Raw genomic sequence first — 21,575 nt, 5'->3', positions numbered from 1 at the left:
TGGAAACTCTGTGCAAAATAACCCACCTCCTGACTCTCCAAAACCTGTTCACCATCTATAAAGGAACAAGTCAGGAGTGTGATGGAATACACTCCACTTGTCTGGATGAGTGCAGACAAAAAGCTTGATGCCATCCAGGACAAGGCAGCCCGCTGGATTGGTTCTTATACCCACCACATTAAACATTCACACCCTATATCACCAATACACAGTAGCAGCTGTGTGTACCATTTACAAGATGCACTGCAGGGACTCACCAAGGCTCCTTAGCGGCACCTTCCAAACCCATGACCTTCACCATCTAGAAGAACAAGGGCAGCGGATACATGGGAACCCCACCACTTGCAAGTTCCCCTCCAAACCACACACCATCCTGACTTGGAAACATATCGCCATTCCTTCTCAGCTGCTGGGTGAAAATCCTGGAATTCCCTCCCTAACAGCACTGTGGATGTACCTACACGATGTGGAGATGCCGGCGTTGGACTGGGGTAAACACAGTAAGAAGTCTTACAACACCAGGTTAAAGTCCAACAGGTTTATTTAACCTGTTAATAAAACTGTTGAACTTTATCATGGATGTACCTACACCTCAGGAACTGCAGAGAAGACAGCTCATCATCACCTTCTCAAGGGCAATTAGGGCTGAGCAATAAATGCTGGCCTAGCTTGTGATGCCCACAGTAAAAGAATAAAAAAATGCTACAATGGTTCAAACAGGCATCTTACCACCGAGGGCGATTGATGAACACTAAAGACCCAGCACCCCGAGAATGAATTCAAAATAGACAATGAGATTGGCCATTTTGACTGGAGATTTGGGAGAATGAAAATCTCGGCACATTTTGAAATGGTTACAAATTTCCATTTTGATTGTGGAAGGAGAGTCAAAATCACATTTCTTAAGTCATTCAAAACGGTCCTAACTGATCGAGAAGAGGCAACAGACATTATAAATACAACTTGTTGATGATTGTGGACAGCACAGTCGCTGTCACTGCAGCCTCACAGCATGAGGGACCCAGGTTCAATTCCGGCCTTGTGTGACAGTCTGTGTGGAGTCTGCTCATTCTCCCCGTGCTTGCATGTGTTTCCTCCAGATGCTCCGGTCTCCTTCCACACTCCAAAAGATGTGCAGGTTAGGTGGATTGGCCGTGCTAAATTGCCTCTTAGAATGAAAATGGTAAAATCGGGCCCTAAGTGCTAAATCTGGGCGTAATGCAGATCCGACTTAGAAATCTGCTTTCAGGCGCCCCCATACGCACTTAGCCTGAAAAAAAAATTGCAGGTCTGAATCGCGCTGTGGGCGGGGCTTAGCATGCCCGAAACGATTGGAGCTCTGAACTGCGCATGCGCGGTTAGAAATAAATTTGAAGAAGTGCGCCCGTGTCAGATCGCTCCCGGGCCGCAGAAAGCGATCGGCCCTCCCCCGCCAGAGATACATCTGACCCGCCTCCTCCTCCACCCCTCCCCCAACCAGACAACGATCTGGCCGCACTCCCCTCCCCCTCCCAACCAGAGAATGATCTGACCCGCCTCTCTTCCCTCCCCCCCCCACTGATCTGAGTCAGAGAGCCGTTGGAAGCTCTGAACTTGCCTCTTCAGCAGCTGGAGCGCCCGGTTCAGACTTTTATTCAGCAGGTTCATTTTGGCGTGATTCTGGATCGGCAAAGGCGGTGGTAAAGGGGGAAATGCTGATAAAGTTGGGCGGGCAGTTCATTAATTTAATTTAAATGCATGCAAATGCATTTAAATCGCCGTTGCGCCCGTTTCGGGCACGAATCGGATCGCCGCCATTCTCGGGTTTCAGTAAAGTGGCAATCTGCGTGGATGTGGGCGCGGATCGTGTTAATGGCCTCACACCTGACTTTACCACATTGGGCGCGACGCAATGGTAAAATCGGGCCCTCAGTGTCAAGGGGAATAGCAGGGTAAATACGTGGGGTTATGGGGATGGGGCCTGGGTGGGATTGTTGTCGGTGCAGGCTTGATGGACCAAATGGCCTCCTTCTGCCCTATTGCGATTCTATGACATTCTATGAGTTATTTTTCCCTTTTGATAAAGTTTACAATTAATTAATCTATGAGCTTTAAGAGTTGGTCAAAAATTTCTAGAATTTTAAAAGAGTTTTTGAAAGCAGAGAAATTACATAAGGCACGAGTCACCATGTCTCAGCTTTTATTCAAAATAAGCCAATTCCACCTACCTGCACTGCATCCCTCAATGCCTTCTCTTCAGAAACAATACAATTGTTGCATAAATCAGTGCAACAACAAAATTCAACTACCTTCCCTGTTCACAGTGTCATACATGAAAAAGTAACTGCAACTTTGCCGATATAATGGTTTTAAGTAAGTGATCAGATTTCTCACCTGCAGTTCTGTGGTGGTTTGAATCAAATCAATAGTCAGTTTTGGATCCAAGCTCTTGTCTATGTGGAAGCGAAAGCTTTCATTCCACACGGGATTTGACAGAGGTTTGACACTGGTGACCTGCTCCTCTTCATAAGCCCCATCAACTTTTACGATCATATTATACTCTGCTTTAAGAGCTGCAAGGGCAAAATATGACTTACTAAGCACAAGTAGCTTAAAAAACAATAAAAGATGCAAATGGTGCACACTATCTTGTGCTGGCAAAGGGGAGGGGTGGGCAGGGTCTCAGCTGCTGACTCAGAAGTTGACAAGAGCCCCAGGTAGCCTCTTTCTGGGAAGGTACAGTGGTAGTAATAAACGGCCACCAGCGGCATTGTGGGAGGAGGTCAGGTTCGCCAAGAGCTGCTCATCAATCAGAGGCCACAACTCTGTTCAACGGCACCATCATGGGAGAGATAGCGGCTGCTGGAACAACACCTACCCATAGCTTAGGAACCAAGCTACTGAGTGAGAGGGTTTGCGAGGTGGAGTCCCAGGAAGGGGGTTGTAGGGGAGTCAGCCGCAAATTTGGCTGGGGCAGGGGACTCTCAGTGGAGCCCTCACTTCCTAATGCCCTCCATCAGGTACTGAGTTCTTCTGAAGGAGGCCAGTCCCTTCCCCCCCACTCATGCCACATAGCGAGTCCTCGCCTCCCACAGGGTTCATACCAATGGCAGCAGGTGGAGTCCCTTAACTGGGCATTAATTATCTATTCAGGGCCTCAATTTTCAGCAGAGTGGGAAGACCATTCCCTGTCCTTTCCAACACGGATTTATTCAGGATGAGGCATTAAGGTGGTGGGTAAACTCACTCTGAGGAAGGGCACAAGATTTCGCTTTAACTCTTTGCCTGGGTTCAAATCCAGCTAAAATTTATAAGGTTAAGTCATTTTTAAAAAATCTGTAAGGGTCCTATGTAAAATCCATTTTGCACACTTCAATATGTCACCCACCAGACTTAAAATTGTTCTGCTGGCAGGAGTGGAAATGGAGAACTTGTGATGGCCAGAAAATTTGATTCAAATTAGGAATCTGAACATTTTGCAAGCTGTGCTTTCAAATTTTGGATGTTGCAGCATTCACTGACTGCTTGCGACACTTGCACAACAGAAGGGGCACTAATCAGCAAGATGGAGCTTTGATTTCTAAGGTAAACAAACAGGGTGGGCTTGCATTTTGAAAGGCTTTGCTTCAGATTGTTCAAGGCTAGTTCAACTGATGTACTTTTGTGTTGCTTTGGGGCAAGCTTAAAAATAAGGCAGCTGCCTAGGCAAGCCCCAGCAAACTGTCATGCTCAGTGGTAAACTGTTTTTGCATCAATACCAAAGCAAAATAGCCATAATGGATGAGGGTATAGTTGGGTGGATTAGCAAATTTGCTGATGACACCAAAGTCGGTGGTGTGGTAGACAGTGAGGAAGGGTGTCGTAGTTTGCAGGAAGACTTAGACAGGTTGCAAAGTTGGGCCGAGAGGTGGCGGATGGAGTTTAATGCGGAGAAGTGTGAGGTAATTCACTTTGGTAGGAATAACAGATGTGTTGAGTATAGGGCTAACGGGAGGACTTTGAATAGTGTGGAGGAGCAGAGGGATCTAGGTGTATGTGTGCATAGATCCCTGAAAGTTGGGAATCAAGTAGATAAGGTTGTTAAGAAGGCATATGGTGTCTTGGCGTTTATTGGTAGGGGGATTGAATTTAGGAGTCGTAGCGTTATGTTGCAACTGTACACAACTCTGGTGCGGCCGCACTTGGAGTACTGTGTGCAGTTCTGGTCCCCACATTACAGGAAGGATGTGGAGGCTTTGGAGAGGGTGCAGAGGAGGTTTACCAGGATGTTGCCTGGTATGGAGGGGAGATCCTATGAGGAGAGGCTGAGGGATTTGGGATTGTTTTCGCTGGAAAGGCGGCGGCTAAGAGGGGATCTTATTGAAACATATAAGATGATTAGAGGTTTAGATAGGGTGGATAGTGATAGCCTTTTTCCTCTGATGGAGAAATCCAGCACGAGGGGGCATGGCTTTAAATTGAGGGGGGGTAGTTATAGAACCGATGTCAGGGGTAGGTTCTTTACCCAGAGGGTGGTGAGGGATTGGAATGCCCTGCCAGCATCAGTAGTAAATGCGCCTAGTTTGGGGGCGTTTAAGAGATCCGTAGATAGGTTCATGGACGAAAAGAAATTGGTTTAGGTTGGAGGGTCACAGTTTTTTTTTTTTAACTGGTCGGTGCAACATCGTGGGCCGAAGGGCCTGTTCTGCGCTGTAATGTTCTATGTTCTATGTTCTATAAGCTTGATTTTGCACTAGCAAGAGGGTATATATAAAAGCTGCCAGGTTACTAAGTTCATCGAGAAACCAGTTAATAGATGGACCAGAAGAAAATTGTAAATTTGACCATTGAGTTTTGAGTTGTGCTACTATATGTGAACATATTTTAATATCATAAGTTAAAGTTAATTTTATTAGTCATTAACACTGCAACAAAGTTACTGTGAAATTCCCCTAGTCGCCACATTCTGGCACCTGTTAGGGTCAATGCACCTAACCAGCACGTCTTTGGGACTGTGGGAGGAAACCGGAGCACCCAGAGGAAACCCACATGGACACGGGGAGAACGTGCAAACTCCACACAGACAGTGACCCAAGCCGGGAATTGAACCCAGGTCCCTGGCGCTGAGAGGCAGCGGTACTAACCACTGTGGCACCATGCATATGACTAGCCCTGGATTATCCTAAAGCAATACTTCCCAAACTTTCCTCCAGCATGACCCCATTTTAATCCCCCAGAGTTTGTAAGGTTTTGGGAAGTGAGGGTTGAGGGAATTAGCCACAGATTCTGAGTGGGGCTGAAGGGGTAGGTTTAGCTCGAGTGGGGAGAGGTCAGCTTCAGCTCGAGTGAGGGGATGGAGGGTTGCGACTTAATGCTTAAGCTGGGGTGTGGTTATTTAGCTCTTGAGCAGGGATACGTGTGACGGGTGTTTAAGCTTCAGCTCCTGAGCTGGGTTGGGGGAGGCTGGGAGGTTCAGTACGGTTGGTTGGAATTGTTTAATAGTCTGGCAGGATTTTCCAGCCCCGACGCAGCAGGTCCTGCCGCAGCAAATGTGTCAGGCCAGCCAAAACCCCACTGACTACGGTGGGATCAGAAATTCCCACCAGTGGGTGGGGCCGGACACTCCAGCCCATGTCTTTTAGTAAAAAACAAACAGCTACATTTTCACTGTCAGTTTTACAGCAGCAATCTGGGCTCAAAGATCCGTCAAAGGTCAAAGGCCACAGCTATCAATGGAAAAACGCAGCTGTTAGCATTGAGTCCATGCCTCACGGCTGCCTTGCAGCTTGTGACCTCAAAATCTTGTCATACAATCACACTGGGGTCAGGACCTAGAGTATGAGAAACCCTGTCCTTAGGAGTGGAGAGAGAATTCTACATTTAACAGGATGTCGCATAGAGAAGTCTTCTTAACCTCACATTTTGCACTTGGGTTGTTTGCTTCACCATCTATCAATCATCAAGGCCCCACTTCTGTGAACAGATCCTTCGTACGCAAGCACTAAGTGTCACTAAGGGCTGAGGTTCTATCTGCTTCTGGTATTGCAAAGCGTGGGTCTGGCCACACTACCAAAGAATTCTTCATTCAGTTGGACAGTGCCATACCATCCGTCCCTTGCGAAATAGTTTCAGAAGAAAAACACTTTTGGCCACAAGTCCATCAGGCAATGGTCTGCACGTAAATATCTTTGAGGTTAGCGGGAAATGTTGGTGGATCCTGCCGAATGGTTCTCCGAACAGATTGTCAAAGTCATTTGGCAGAATGCCCTCATGCCAGAACTTTGAAACAAGCACCAAGGCTTAGCTTGGCTGGTGGTCAACAGATCCCTCCCCATCAGATCCTTCATGCATGCCCGGGGTCTTACTGCCTCAAGACACTACCTCAGGCAGCTGTGCTAGGGAAGAGAGTGTTGCTCGTCTTCTTCTGGAATATGCCTTTGCAAAGCATAGGTTTTTTTTCCCCCCAGGTTCACTCTAGAATAGAAAATTCTGTGCTCTATGGGCTTTGCCTGGAGACACACAGCGTATATAAACATCAAATGCTGGCGGAGGAGGGCTCTTTAGTCTTGCTTGTCTTCCAGTGCAAAGAGCTGTCGATGACTGAATGATGCAGACAGGCACATACCAAGGTTCAGAACTACGTGCGAGGGGATACACTAAAGCTTGGCACAGCTACCACAAAGGTCAACGTCTAATGCTCTCTGATCATACTACACTGGGCTGGATGAAATCCATGTAAAACTCATGGGACTGTATGCACCAGAGAATGTTTGCCATGAAATGTAAATGTAACCTATAGTCTTAAGTGTAGTAAAGACATCTCAGAGTGCCACATTCAGTAATGGAAGAAACTGATCTCTTTTGCACTTTATGTATTGACAAATTTGAATTCTTATGTAATGTATCTTTACAAATTTTATGAATAATGTCTATTTTTAGAAAAAAAAATCCTATGCCCTCCTTTTCCTCCCGGGCCACTGGGTCACCTTCCTAGTATCTCTCCATGTGGTTTGGTATCAGATTTTGTTTGATAACACTCCTGTGAAGTACTATGCTAAAGCCATCATCTAAAAGCAGCTTGTTGTAGTATGTGTTTCTCCTGGTGTAGAGAAGCCACAATAGGCTCCTCGGTACATTGGTACACTTTGAATTGAGAGCTATTGTCAATTGTCGCAGCCTGAAAAAAATTTGTGGCAGATTGAAGAGCCACAGTGACGTCGACAGGTCAGGCAGCATTGTCCATGTCCTGGTTTGAACTCAAGAGTTGTGGTGGCAGCAGTTGATGTAGTTCAGTGACAACCTCCTTGATGAAGCTCAGGCAGGAAATGCGCTCCATTTAGAGCTGCTATGGATATAATCTCCTGTGCATTACCCTTCATCTTCTCCCTCCTGTCAGAGCTGCCCTGCTATCTGCAGTCTTCTACCCCCCATTATCCTCCTGGCTACTCATAGATCTATGCTTTGTTATAATTGAAATGCACAACTCCTAGTAACAGAACAAACAATTCCGCATACCCAAAGCTGTACAATTAGCCTCCAAGAACCTCTGATCACATCACAACTAAAGTCATGTTGGAACTTAATGAAGGCTAACTGAAATTAGGGAACACCTGTAAATGACTACCAACCTTTTCCAGTTACTTGCCACAACTCTCAAAAATTCAGAATTCTTATCTAAAGTCAGAAAGGGGAGGATGTGGGAAACCAGGACTGCGGTTTCACCTGAATCCTGAAAAATAGCTACCCACGTATCATCATATAATACCAATCACCCAGCTTCATCAAGCCACTTTAGATTTACGTCACTGCCAAGCACATCAGAACTTTAGTAATGGTGCTCTACCTGCTACATAAATAGAAGACAAGAAGGGCCAAAAGGCCTGTTTCTGAGCTGTAATTTTCTATGGTTCTTTTCTAAGATGAAGATTATCTCATTTATGACTTTGGAGCATCTTTAATGCACTACTGGTGGCTAACATCTATTGGGAAAGTAACTTCCATTAGTCTGTGTCACCAGATCCCACACAGTGGATGATAAATCTGGACATTGAAGGTTTAGTGAAATGTTAAAGGAATAAGGGACTTCTGAAATGTGGAGAGATGAGGGAAGCTGGTGATGTGGTTCTCATAAATCACTCAGAATCATACAGTGCAGAAGGAGGTCATTCGGCCCATTGAGTCTGCGCCGACCACAATCCCACCCAGGCCCTATCCACATAACCCCATGCATTTACCCTAGTTAGTCCGCCTGACACTTAGGGGCAATTTAGCACAACCAATCCACCTAACCCGCACATCTTTGGACTGTGGGAGGAAACCAGAGCATCCAGAGGAAACCCATGCAGACATAAGGAGAGTGTGCAAACTCCACACAGACAGTGACCCAGGCCGGGAATCGAACCCGGGTCCCTGGCGCTGTGAGACAGCCATGCTAATCACTAAAACAGAGAAGATTAAGGGGAAATTGAATAGAGGCATTCAAAACTATGAAAAGCTTTAATAAATTAAATAAGAAGCTATCACTCACTGGTAAAAGGGTTCAAAAGCACAGATTTAATGTAATTGGCAAAAGAACCATGGATTGGGGTTGGCAATTTGGCTATTTAATGTGGTATAATCTGGAAAGCAAAACTTGAAAGTGTGGTGGAAACAGATTCAACAATATATTTTAAAAGCAAATTAGATAATTACCTGAAAAAAAACCCAAACTGCAGGGCTATGGGGAAAGTGCAGGGGAATGGGACACATTGGAGAGTTCTTTCAAAGAACTGACACAGACATGATGGGCTCAATGGCCTCATTTTATGCTGTATGATTTTTGAATACTGCATTTCAAACTGCCACACAAAAGAAGAATCTCTCCAAGAATTGTCTTCTGAGCGAAAACATACCCTCCTTCTGCTCTAAGTCATATAGGCACAAGATTTCAGGTTTGATTCCCATTCATGAAGCAGTGTTGGGAATATTCCAATTGCCCTCACAATTCCTGGGTTAAAGCAGGGAAAAAATAATATGCTAATAATTACATCAAGGTGTTCCCCAACTATGAACCAGTACAAGCCAGCAAATACAACAGCAAATAAAAGCAGCATTTGGCAGAGATAATCTTTATTTGACAGGAAATGTCAAGGAAGCTTTATTAGCTCCAGCTTTTCAAAAGCACTTCACTGAGATAAAGGGAGTCTATCCATATCCTGCCTAGAACAGGATAATCAAACCAACGTTTAATGATAAATGTGGTTACATAAAAACATGAATTCTCATGCAGAGTGCAAAGAAGTGGTTGAGAAACCAGGTTTAAGAGCCTTGAGAGATGTTAATGTATTTGAATTTCCTGGTAAACTTTTCAGGTATCACTTAAAGTGCTAAGTGTAATTGTCATGTCCAAAAGACATAAAAGAGATAATAAACTGTTTAAATCAAACCTTACTTCCTACTTATTTTAAAATGGACTTTGCTAGACCAAATACATGGCTGCTACAGGTCAGATAATTTGCATGTTGGCTACAGTTCTGGAAACTTCCAACAGTAATTACAAGAAAAATCTCAACCTTTATCCTTATGGAATCTTACACCCATCATTGTGTGGGTCCATTACAATCAATAAAACAAAGGAACAGCAGACAATTTGTCTCCCCAGCTTTGAATTATAGCATAGAGAGACATTTGTCATACCCGAGGAGGTGATAATAGCCACTATCCATCTCCTTGGGTGAACATTTGGACCCGGAACACACAAACTGACTATCAACCTGAAACTGACTCATCAATGGGCATTGCCAGATGTCCTAAACTCCTTTGGAAAGTTTTAATGTTACATTTCTGGATTCCCACTCCCAGGGCAGTCTTTGTTCACATCCAGCCTGTCAACACCAAAGCAGACTCTCGGCTGACAACAAAGCCTGACTTGTCTAAACCTCCTCAATGCCTCTGGAACATTCCTGCTGTCACCTATGGAGTCTCTGTATACCAATCTCAACTTGCTGCATTATCAGCAAGTTGGATGGAATTCAGCAACTTCTGCTTTCAGATATTACCTCTAACAAGAAGGAACCTTCACTGATATTCTGAACTCTTGACATTTTCGTAAATTGATATTTCTAACTTTGTTTTTTTTGGTTCTAAGTTATTAGAACCATAGAGAACCATAGAAAATTACAGCTCAGAAACAGGCCTTTTGGCCCTTCTTGTCTGTGCCGAACCATTTTATGCCTAGTCCCACTGACCTGCACTTATAGAACCATAGAAAATTACAGCTCAGAAACAGGTCCTAGTTGTAAAGTTATTTTTCCTCTATCTCCTTGTGTGTACCGATGTAATTGAGAGAGGGGCTCCCCTCTAAGTTTGAATGTGTGAATAAACTACTTCTTAGGGATTAACCAGGTGGCAGGTTGGCACAGTGGTCAACACTGCTGCCCCACAGCGCCAGGGACCTGGGTTCAAGTCCGGCCTCAGGTCACTGTGTGGAGTTTGCACATTCTGCCCGTGTCTGTGGAGTTTCCTCTGGGTGCTTCGGTTTCCCCCACAGTCCAAAGATGTGCGTGTTACCTTGATTGGCCATGCTAAATTGTCCCTTAGTGTCAGAGGGATTAGCAGGGTAAATATGTGGGGTTAAGGGGTTAGGGCCGGGGTGGGATTGTTGTTGGTGCAGGCCCGATGGGCTGAATAGCCTCCTTCTGCACTGTAGGGATTCTGTGATTCTATAAAGAGAATTTTATTGTGAGTCACGTTAAAATTGACTTCACAAATACGCCAGCACTTATTTCAAAAATTAAAATACGGACAAACAGCGAGAAAAGTAAAGGAATTCAATTTGCATCCCCCCCTCTTCTCCTGTACATAACAGTAATTATTGTCAAATAATTGTTTTCATTATCTGCTTCATTTACTGTGGATCTTATCAATAAATGCTTGCTTATTGTTGTGAGCAGTGCAGAAGGAGGCGGCACGGTAGCACAGTGGTTAGCACTGCTGCTTCACAGCTCCAGGGTCCCGGGTTCGATTCCCGGCTCGGGTCACTGTCTGTGTGGAGTTTGCACGTTCTCCTCGTGTCTGCGTGGGTTTTCTCCGGTTTCCTCCCACAGTCCAAAGATGTGCGGGTTAGGTTGATTGGCCAGGTTAAAAATTGCCCCTTAGAGTCCTGAGATGCGTAGGTTAGAGGGATTAGCAAGTAAAATATGTGGGGGTAGGGCCTGGGTGGGATTGTGGTCGGTGCAGACTCGATGGGCCGAATGGCCTCCTTCTGCACTGTAGGGTTTCTATGATTTCTATGATATAAACCTGAGAGGAAAGAACACAATCGCATAAGTCTCTTGCAATACAGCACTTGCCTGGTCCCATCACTTGGAGATTGTTGACCGTCTTCACCTTGGCTTCCATACATGTGCAAGATTGAGCCTAGTCAATGGAGAAACAGAAAAGAAATTGGCTCAGTATCAAGATTACCAGGAGATAGGAACCGCACAGGCATTGGATTACAGGTACTGATTATCCAGTTCATTTCAGTTCATTCTTGCCTTTTTGCCCTTATTGTCAGGAATCATTATCATTTTTATTGTCCGCCTGAAACACATGCAGATGCATGGAAAGGTTAACCAATACACAGTAAACCGTTCATTCTGAATTATAATTTCTGATTTGATTTGATTTACTATTGTCACATGTATTAACATACAGTGAAAAGTATTGTTTCTTGCGCGCTATACAGACAAAGAGATCATAGAGAAGGAAACGAGAGAGTGCAGAATGTAGTGTTACAGTCATAGCAAGGGTGTAGAGAAAGATCAACTTAATGCAAGGTAAGTCCATTCAAAAGTCTGACAGCAGTAGGGAAGAAGCTGTTCTTGAGTCGGTTGGTACGTGACCTCAGATTTTTGTATCCTTTTCCTGAAGGAAGAAGGTGGAAGAGAGAATGTCCGGGGTGCGTGGGGTCCTTAATCATGCTGACTGCTTTGCCGAGGCAGGGGAAGTGTAGACAGAGTCAATAGATGGGATGCTGGTTTGCATGATGGATTGGGCTACATTCACGACCTTTTGTAGTTCCTTGCGGTCTTGGGCAGAGCAGGAGCCACACCAAGCTGTGATACAGCCAGAAAGAATGCTTTCTATGGTGCATCTGTAAAAGTTGGTGAGAGTCATAGGTGACATGCCAAATTTTCTTAGTTTTCTGAGAAAGTAGAGGCATGGGTGGGCTTTCTCAACTATAGTGTCGGCATGGGGGGACCAGGACAGGTTGTTGGTGATCTGGACACCTAAAAATGTGAAGCTCTCGACCCTTTCTACTTCGTCCCCGTTGATGCAGACAGGGGCATGTTCTCCTTTACGCTTCCTGAAGTTGATGACAATCTCTTTCGTTTTGTTGACATTGAGAGAGAGATTATTGTTGCTGCGCCAGTTCACCAGATACTCTGTCTTGTTATTGTTTGAGATCCGACCCACTACGGTGGTGTCGTCAGCAAAGTTGAAAATCAAATTGGAGGGGAATTTGGTCACACAGACATAGGTGTATAAGGAGTATAGTAGGGGGCTGAGAACACAGCTTTGTGGGGCACTGGTGTTGAGGATGATTGTGGAGGTGGTGTTGTTGCCTATCCTTACTGGTTGTGGTCTGAGAGTTAGTAAGTTCAGGATCCAGTCGCAGAGGGAGGTGCTGAGGCCCAGGCCATGGAGTTTGGAGATGAGTTTCGTGGGAATAATAGTGTTGAAGGCTGAGCTGCAGTCAATAAATAGGAGTCTGACATAGGTGTCCTTGTTATTTAGGTGCTCCCGGGTTGAGTGTAGGGTCGGGGAAATGGCATCTGCTGTCGACCTGATGCGGTGGTAGGCAAACTGTAGTGGATCCAGGTAGTCCGGGAGGCTGGAATTGATTCGTGCCATGGCTAACCTTTCGAAGCACTTCATAATGATGGACGTCAGAGCCACCGGCCAATAGTCATTAAGGCACGCTGCTTGGTTTTTCTTTGGTACCGGGATGATGGTCGTCTTCTTGAAGCAGATAGGGACCTCAGATTGTTGTAAAGAGAGGTTGAAGATGTCTGTGAATATCCCCGCCAGCAGGATCTGAGTGCACTTCCGGGTACACCATCCGGGCCAGTCGCTTTTATGGGTTGACCTTCAAGAAAACTGCTCTGACATCTGCAATGGTGACCCCAGATACAGGTTCATCCAGGGCTTCCTGGATGGAGGGCATGTTCTTGCTGACCTCTTGCTCAAAATGGGCGTAGAATGCATTGAGCTCATCAGGGAGGGGTGCGTTGGAGCCGGCAATTTTACATGCCTTCATCATGTAGCCTGTTATGTCTTGCAGACCTGGTCATAGTTGCCTGGGTCGGTGTGGCTAGCCTGGGACTCTAGCTTGGTCCGGTACTGTCTTTTGGCATCTTTGACGGAGCTCCTTAGAACCAACAATTCTCTTCCCCCCCCAACAATAGGCTACATTAATTTTGCTACAAGTATTCTTTTGGCTGGGGAGGGGGTGGGGGAGGTGCGAAGGACAATTGCGAGTGAAACAATGGAACAAAAAGATCTTAAATAACAAAGGGGACCTTGGAAGATGATAGTCAGTTCACAGCTGCAAAAAGATTTCATGGAAAGTCAAAGCTGAGAAGCTAGAGTTTTAAACGGAAGTGTTTAATTCTCAACCATCTTCAGCTGCTTCATCAGTGATCTTCCTTTTCATCATGAGGTGAGAAATGAGGATACTCCCTGATGACTGCACAATGTTCAGCACCATACGCGACTCCACAGATACTGAAGCAATCCATGTGCTACACTAGTGCCAGTCAATGACCACCTTCAACTATAGAGTCTCTAACCATTGCCCCTTGACATTCAATGGCATTACCATCACTGAATCTCCCACTATCAACATCCTAGGTAATACCATTGACCAGAAACTGAACTAGCCTTATAACACTTTGGCTATAAGAGCAGGTCAGATGCTAGGAATCCTGTGATAGGTAACTCTCCTCCTGACTCCCCAAGGCCTGTCCACCATCTACAAGACACAAGTCAGGAGAGTAATGGAATACTCTCTACTTATCTAGATGAGTGCAGCTCCAACAATACTCAAGAGGTTTGACACCATCTACGACAAAGCAGCCCACTTTATTAGCACCCCATCCACAAACATTCACTCCCTCCACCAATGACACTCCAATGACGCAGCAGTGTGTACCACCTACAAGATGCAGTGCATAAATTCACCAAGGCTCATTAGACAGCACCTTCCAAACCCATGACTGTTACCATCCAGGAGAACAGCAGCAGCAGATACCTGGGAACATCACTACCTGCATGTTCCCCTCCAAGCCTCACACTACCCTGATTTGGAAATCTCGCTCTCCCTGGGTCGAAATCCTGGAACTCCATCCCTTACAGCACTCTGTATCTACACCACATGGACTGCAGCCGTTCAAGAAGGCAGCTCACCGCCACTTGCTCAAGGGCAATTAGGGATGGACATCAAATGCTGGACTAGCCAGTGACGCCCACATCCCATGAAAGAATTTTTAAAAATATATGCAAAGGTGCACTAATCTCCAAATTAATCTTACCATGATTGGTGCAGATATTACTCCTTCCCCAAACTAGCCATTTTTCCACTAACATAAATATAGGCTGCTTGGTGTTCTGCAAAACACCAGAACTGGAACTACCCTTAGATGTTGTAATCCTATGTACAGAACAAGAATGGCAGGTTTTAGCCTGGTCATCAGTTGGAGTGTTACAAAATGCCTTTAGTACATCTCAATTAGGGAGATAAGAGCAAAACCATTTTGCATACCTGGACCACATCATTAGTATCTGTTGGGGTGTACATGCATATATAAATACACACATCCAGGGCGGGCAAAAAGGGAATGGACTAATCTCAGGCATTTATTATAATCTCTAACTCCCATTACTTTAGTAAGAACCGCACGGTGGCACAGAGGTTAGCACTGCTGCCTCACAACGCTGGGGACCCAGGTACAATTCCGGCCTCGGGTCACTGTCTGTGTGGAGTTTGCACATTCTCCCCGTGTCTGTGTGGGTTTCCTCCGGGTACTCTGGTTTCCTCCCACAGTCCAAAGATGTGCGGATTAGGTTGATTGGCCATGCTAAATTGCCCTTTAGTATCAGGGGGATTAACGGGTAAATATGTGGGGTTACGGGAATAGGGCCTGGGTGGGATTGTGGTTGGTGCAGACTCGATGGGCCGAATGGCCTCCTTCTGTACTGTAGGGATTCTATGATTTCCAACAAGTGAACAATTATGTACTGATCTGAACTATATCAAACAACTTATAGAAAAAGCACAACTCACCACAAGCACGCCATTAGTGAGGATCTCAGCGGGAGGATCTTTACTGCAAAAGACAAAAAAAGAAACAAGTTGATATTGTTATGGCGATGAATGAATGTTGGTTGGTTAAGGACCACATAATAGAAGATCCATGACTGAGATTTTCTGAACTGGAATATTAACACACAAATACCAAAGTTCCTTCGCTATAACATCATTGAACAACACTGAGTGAAGTCAACCTGAGAAAAGTGAAACAATAAAAAGATGGGGAGAAATAAATCACTGAAATTCTAATGTGCTCCACCCTCTAGTTAGTTTTCAAGATCCTGCAGTGGGCCTATTTATCTCTGAGTTGTGCATGGCAACTAGAGACAGAAGTCGAGGTACGGAAGAGTTGGAGATTGATCTCACAAGGGACAAAGGAGGGGTGAAGTTGGGTGCAAAATTGATTAACTTTCCACAGCACCTTTGATATAAATCCAGGAGTTGCAATACCTGCCCTATAACCTCCACCCAGGGCCCCAATGATGAAAAAGCAACTTACCTGTGTTTCTTAGAATTGAGTATACTGTTAAATATAGCTTTAACACAGCTGCTCACAATGTGGTCTCCTCTACAATGGGGAAAGCAAAAGATTGGGTGTTACTTTGTGTAACAACTCCATTCAACTAGTAAGAGTCACCCATGCTGTTGGTCAGCTGTCATTATAATTCTCCAACCCACATGCACTCCGACAATGGCCGCCAACATTATTCCATTGAAGCTTAAAGAACAGCACCTAATCTTTCAATTAGACACTTTACAGCCTTCTGAGCTCAACACGGAGTTCAACAATTTTAGATCAAAGCCCCTGCCTCTATTTTGTTGGTGATGATTCCAGTATTTCCATTTACACCGTCTATAGATCTATCGTTTGTTTTACTTGTCCCTCTTGTTTTACACAAGCATCCCTTGATGAGGGAGGAGAGATATTCAATCTCTCCTCACTTTCAGCATATCATTTCTTTCCTCAGTATTTGTTCAAAATCTGCTACATCCCTTAACATTTTCAGTTCTGATAAAAAATAATTTTCCTGAAACATTTTGGGGCGATCTTACCATCTCGTCACGCCAGTTGATCGACATGGTGAGCCGGTAAGATCGTAAGAGAAGCGAAAAACTGGCTTCACGCCCGGGAAGGGCACAAGACAGATTTTAATTCTCATTTTAATGATAATTATTGAGTCCCGGACACAATTGTCTGGGCTCACTTGCCTTAACCGCCTTGCCAGTGGAGATCCTCACCGGCGAGAATCACGTATGGTCCCCAACAATGGGGACCAGACTTGATGGCCTCGCTGGGGGGACTGGAGGCCATTGAGACCCCCTGGGTGGTTGGGGGTGTAATGACTTCAATCAGGCCATTGAGGTTGGCCTACTGGAATATGAACTACCTGATTAAGGAGTCAATTGATGGGCCAATCAAAGAGTCTTTTCCTTGTATTTAACCGGGAGTGTCAGTTCCTCTGGCATTCCCAAAGGTAGACTGCTGACTGGTAGCGCTGTGTGTACTGCTGTTGGAATTGCAAATAAAGGGATTCTGGTGAAGGGACTTCTGCCTCCAAAGACTTATTACAGGGGGCAAGGGCTATCGGGATGGTGATCCTGTTTACCTCAGTTCAGTTAGTTCCCAAGGGCTATATATTCAGTCATTCACTGCCCTTATGCTGAGGACAGCTACCCCCCACTTCTGTTATCAGGTCTTGCATCCATATCAGAATCAAGGCCAGTGATCTAGTGGCTTTGGTGGAATCTGATCTGAGCATCAGCGAGCAGGTTACCAATGGGTTGGTGTCACTTGGTGACAATATTGACATCACTTTCCATTACTCTGTTGATAATTGGGAGAAGGTTGATAAGATAATTGGTTTGGTGTGATTTGTCCTTTTTTGTGAAAAACATATACTTGGGCAATTTCTCCAACAAACATGCATAGATGTCAGCAACATAGACCCATTAGCATACAGGTCTTCAACTAGTCCATAAGCTATACTATTCAAAATCCTCAGCCGCTTTGTAAATATTAGATGGATGGACATTGGTACCTTCGACAAATGGCTTTAAAAACAAACCGTTTTAAAAATGGCTGATAAAATGGAATGACATTTGTCCTATCCTCAAGTCCCCGAATTGCCGTCATTTCAACGCTCACCATTTTTCCAAATAAAACTCCACTTCCAGTTGCTCGTCATCCTGAAAGAAACAGGTTAAATGTAATGAGAATCCATTTATTATTATTTTTGCTGTCCAATCCTGCATTAAGCTTGAAAGCGATCAGATTGTATTTTAGTTTATATTGCTTTAAAAAATATCATTGCAAAGGAAACTGCACGGCAGCCTCTATGTCGAGAACATGGGTTTAAAATCTGAAATGGGAGGAGGCCAATTAGCTTCTCAAGCCTGCTCTGTTTCAATCATATTATGGCTGATCCCTGCCCCAATTCCATATACCCATCTTTGCCCCATGTCCCTTAAAGCTTTGATTAATGAAAATCTATCCATCTCATTTTTTAAATTAATTTATCTCGCATCAATTGCCACTTCCAGAAGAGAATTCCAAATTTCTACTGTCCTTTTCCCAATTTCACTCCTCAAAGGTCAGGCTCTAATTTTTAGACTATATCATCTAGCCAGAGACTCCCCAGCCAACGGAAATAGTTATAAAAACAGAAGATGCTGGAAAAACTCAGCAGGTCTGTGGAGAGAGAATCAGTGTTAACATCTGGGATTGAGGGTGATTTAGTGGTTTGGATCAGGAATTGGCTAGCTGTCAGAAAACAAAGGGTGGTGGTTGATGGGAAATATTCATCCTGGAGTTCAGTTACTAGTGGTGTACCACAAGGATCTGTTTTGGGGCCACTGCTGTTTGTCATTTTTATTAATGACTTGGATGAGGGCGTGGAAGGATGGATTAGTAAATTTGCGGATGACACCAAAGTCGGTGGAGTTGTAGACAGTGCGGAGGGAAGTGGCAGGTTACAGAGGGACATAGATAAGCTGCAGAGCTGGGCTGAGAGGTGGCAAATGGAGTTTAATGCGGAAAAGTGTGAGGTGATTCACTTTGGAAGGAGTAACAAGAATACAGAGTACTGGGCTAATGGTAAGATACTTGGTAGTGTGGATGAACAGAGGGATCTGGGTGTCCATGTGCATAGATCCCTGAAAGTTGGCACCCAGGTTGATAGGGTTGTTAAGAAGGCGTACGGTGTGTTAGCTTTTATTGGTAGAGGGATTGAGTTTCGGAGCCAGGAGGTCATGCTGCAACTGTACAAAACTCTGGTGCGGCCGCATTTGGAGTATTGCGTACAGTTCTGGTCGCCGTATTATAGGAAAGATGTGGAAGTGTTGGAAAGGGTGCAGAGGAGATTTACCAGGATGTTGCCTGGTATGGTGGGAAAATCGTATGAGGAAAGGCTGAGGGGCTTGAGGCTGTTTTCATTAGAGAGAAGAAGGTTAAGAGGTGACTTAATAGAGGCATACAAGATGATCAGAGGATTAGATAGGGTGGATAGTGAGAGCCTTTTTCCTCGGATGGTGTTGGCTAGCACGAGGGGACATAGCTTTAAATTGAGGGGTGAGAGATATAGGACAGATGTTAGAGGTAGCTTCTTTACTCAGAGAGTAGTAAGGGCGTGGAATGCCCTGCCTGCAGCAGTGGTGGACTCGTCAATGTTGAGAGCTTTCAAGTGGTTATTGGATAAACATATGGATGATATTGGAATAGTGTAGATTATAGGGGCTTTAGATTGGTACCACTGGTCGGCACAACATCGAGGGCCGAAGGGCCTGTACTGCGCTGTAATGTTCTATCTTGCATCTAATAGGAGTTCACCAGTACTGGAAAGAGCTAGAAATGTGTTGAGTTTTACGCTGTTGTAAAATAAAAGAGTGGAAGGGTTGGTGGAGCAAAAGGTCAGGAGAAGGTTAAAGGTCAGGAGAGATTAAATTACGAAGATGTCATGAAACACAAGACAAAGGGAGCAGCAGTAATGACATTATTAAAGATTAAATTGGTCTTAATAATGGCATAAAGGTCAACACTGTCTGAAAGCAAAAACATGAAAACAAGTTCCAGTCAGAGGGAGGGGGGTATCAAAATGGTGGGCAGAGTTCATGGTCTGAAGTTGTTGAACTCAACATTAAGTCCATAAGGCTGTAATGTGCCTAATTGGAAGGTGAGGTACCATTTCTCCAGTTTATGTTGGCTGCACTAGAACACTGTTGCTCAGAGTATTTCAGAGTCTTACGTAGCTAGTTACATCGGCAAATCTTATGTCATATCACAGTCCTGTGAACTGAGTTCCCCTTCTACAAACACAATCTCTGTTGGGTTGCTGTTGTACATCTTTAAACATTCAGGGCCCACACTACTTATGTACATAGAAACGGAACACCCTGCCTATTGGTTCAATCACAGCAAAATGCATGCCTCACCTTCAGGTTTATGGTAGTCTTTAAATCACGTCCAGGTTCAATTTTTCCAATATCGACGGCTACTGTCGACAGATGTTTTGTCCCTTTCACGTTGACAGCATAGAGGGAGAGCTCCAGCACATTCTAAACAGGGTTTAAAAAAAGAACCTCTCAAACGGAGCAGAAAACATGCCACAATGAATCATTGCAAAATATGAGGAGAGGATCAGACAAATAACATCAGTTATTGGGGAAACACTGGCTGTTTCCCCTTAGCTGTCAACAAATAAGCAAAATTGTAAAATGCAAGATGACACACTACTGGAGAAACATAGAAAATAGAAGCAGGAGTAGGCCATTCAGCCCATTGAGCCTGTTCTGCCATTCAATCTAATCATGGCTAATCCTCCAACTCAATGTCATATTCCCACTGTGTCCCCATACTCCTCAAGTGTCTCGAAATCTATCGATTTATTTCTTAAACACATTCAGTGACTTCTGTGGTAGGGAATTCCACAGGTTCCTCCTAACTGGCCTAGCCCATATCCTGAGACCGTGACTCCTCATTCTACACTCCCCAGCCAGAGGAATCAACATACCGCCATCCAGTCTGTTCAGCCCTGTCAAATTTTATATGTTTCTATGAGAACCCTCTCATTTTTCTAAACTCCAGTGAATACAGGCCTAGTTGACCCAATCTCTCCTCATACGACAATCCTCCCATCACAGTAGTCATTCTGGTGAACTTTCGCTGCGCTGCCTCTATGGTAAGTATATCTTTTCTTAGGAAAGGAGACCAAAACTGTACATTACACTCCAGGCATGGTTTCACCAAGGCCCTGTACAGCTGCAGTGAGACATCCTTGCTCCTGTACGCAAATCCTCTTGCAATGAAGGCCAATATACCATTTATCTGCACCTGCAAGCTTGCTTTCAGTGACTGATATACAAGGACACCCAGGTCCCTTTGTACATCAACATTTCCCAATTTATCACCATTTAAATAATATTCTGCCATTCTGTTTTTCCTACCGAGGTGAATAGCTTCACCATTATCCACATATCCAGGTGAATCTGCCATGTATTTGCCCACTCACTCAATTTGTCTGAATCATCTTGAAGCCTTTTTACTTCCTCCTCACCAATCACAATTCCATGTAGCTTAGAGTCATCAGTTGGGGAGCCGGTTTAGCTCAGTTGACTGGATAGCTGATTTGTGATGTAGAGCGACGCCAACAGCGTGGGTTCAATTAGAAGGTTATTCATGAAGTTCCCACCTTCTCAACTTTACCCCTTGCCTGAGGTGTGGTGATCCTCAGGTTAAATCACCACCAGTCAGCTCTCCCCCTCAAAGGGGAGAGCAGCCTATGGTCATCTGGGACCATGGTGACTTTAGTGTCATCAGTTAACTTGGAAATAATACGTTTGATTCCCTCATCCAAATCGTTGATGTAAATTGTGAACAGCTGGGGCCCACGCTCTGATCCCTGCGTACAACCACTTCACTAAATGCAAAAGATTAAATTTGTGCTGTACCAAATGCAAAGATAGAAAAACTTTTTTATTCAAAAAAATAATGCACTATCCTGTTAATATCAATCCCTTTTAAGAGAGCAGCTCCGGAAGCTTAGTGTCAGATATTTATGGGGCCAGTCTGACCATGAAGTACGCCCTGTGCCTTGAGGAAATCTGGATGCAGTTGCTCTTTACATTCATTTCCATATAATTTAAACGAGTGCATCTTTTTTCAGATGTGAAACTAACAAGACAGCTCTTTTAAAGACTGAATGTGTTAAAAAATTGAAACACTGTACCATACAGTCTGAACTTACTGTACAATACAGCAAGTGACTTTAAAATTACTGCATAAAATTGA

At 44.5% G+C, this 21,575-nt stretch overlaps 1 protein-coding gene across 1 annotated transcript in view; it reads right to left on the bottom strand.

Annotated features, from left to right (window-relative positions):
* Window positions 1–21,575, bottom strand: part of pla2g4f.1 (phospholipase A2, group IVF, tandem duplicate 1) — a 93,651-nt gene that overhangs the window by 54,508 nt on the left and 17,568 nt on the right. The window contains exons 4-8 of the mRNA XM_078233252.1: window positions 19,721–19,843; window positions 17,439–17,479; window positions 15,266–15,308; window positions 11,289–11,355; window positions 2,374–2,552 (exon numbers count right to left, since the gene is read on the bottom strand). Coding sequence (XP_078089378.1) covers window positions 2,374–2,552; window positions 11,289–11,355; window positions 15,266–15,308; window positions 17,439–17,479; window positions 19,721–19,843 — 453 coding nt within the window. The remainder of the gene's footprint in view (window positions 1–2,373; window positions 2,553–11,288; window positions 11,356–15,265; window positions 15,309–17,438; window positions 17,480–19,720; window positions 19,844–21,575) is intronic.

Source organism: Mustelus asterias, chromosome 18, assembly GCF_964213995.1.
Source record: "Mustelus asterias chromosome 18, sMusAst1.hap1.1, whole genome shotgun sequence".
NCBI classification, from domain to species: Eukaryota; Metazoa; Chordata; class Chondrichthyes; order Carcharhiniformes; family Triakidae; genus Mustelus; species Mustelus asterias.
Note: the sequence above shows the minus strand (reverse complement) of the source record. Positions and strands in the feature narration are given on the sequence as shown.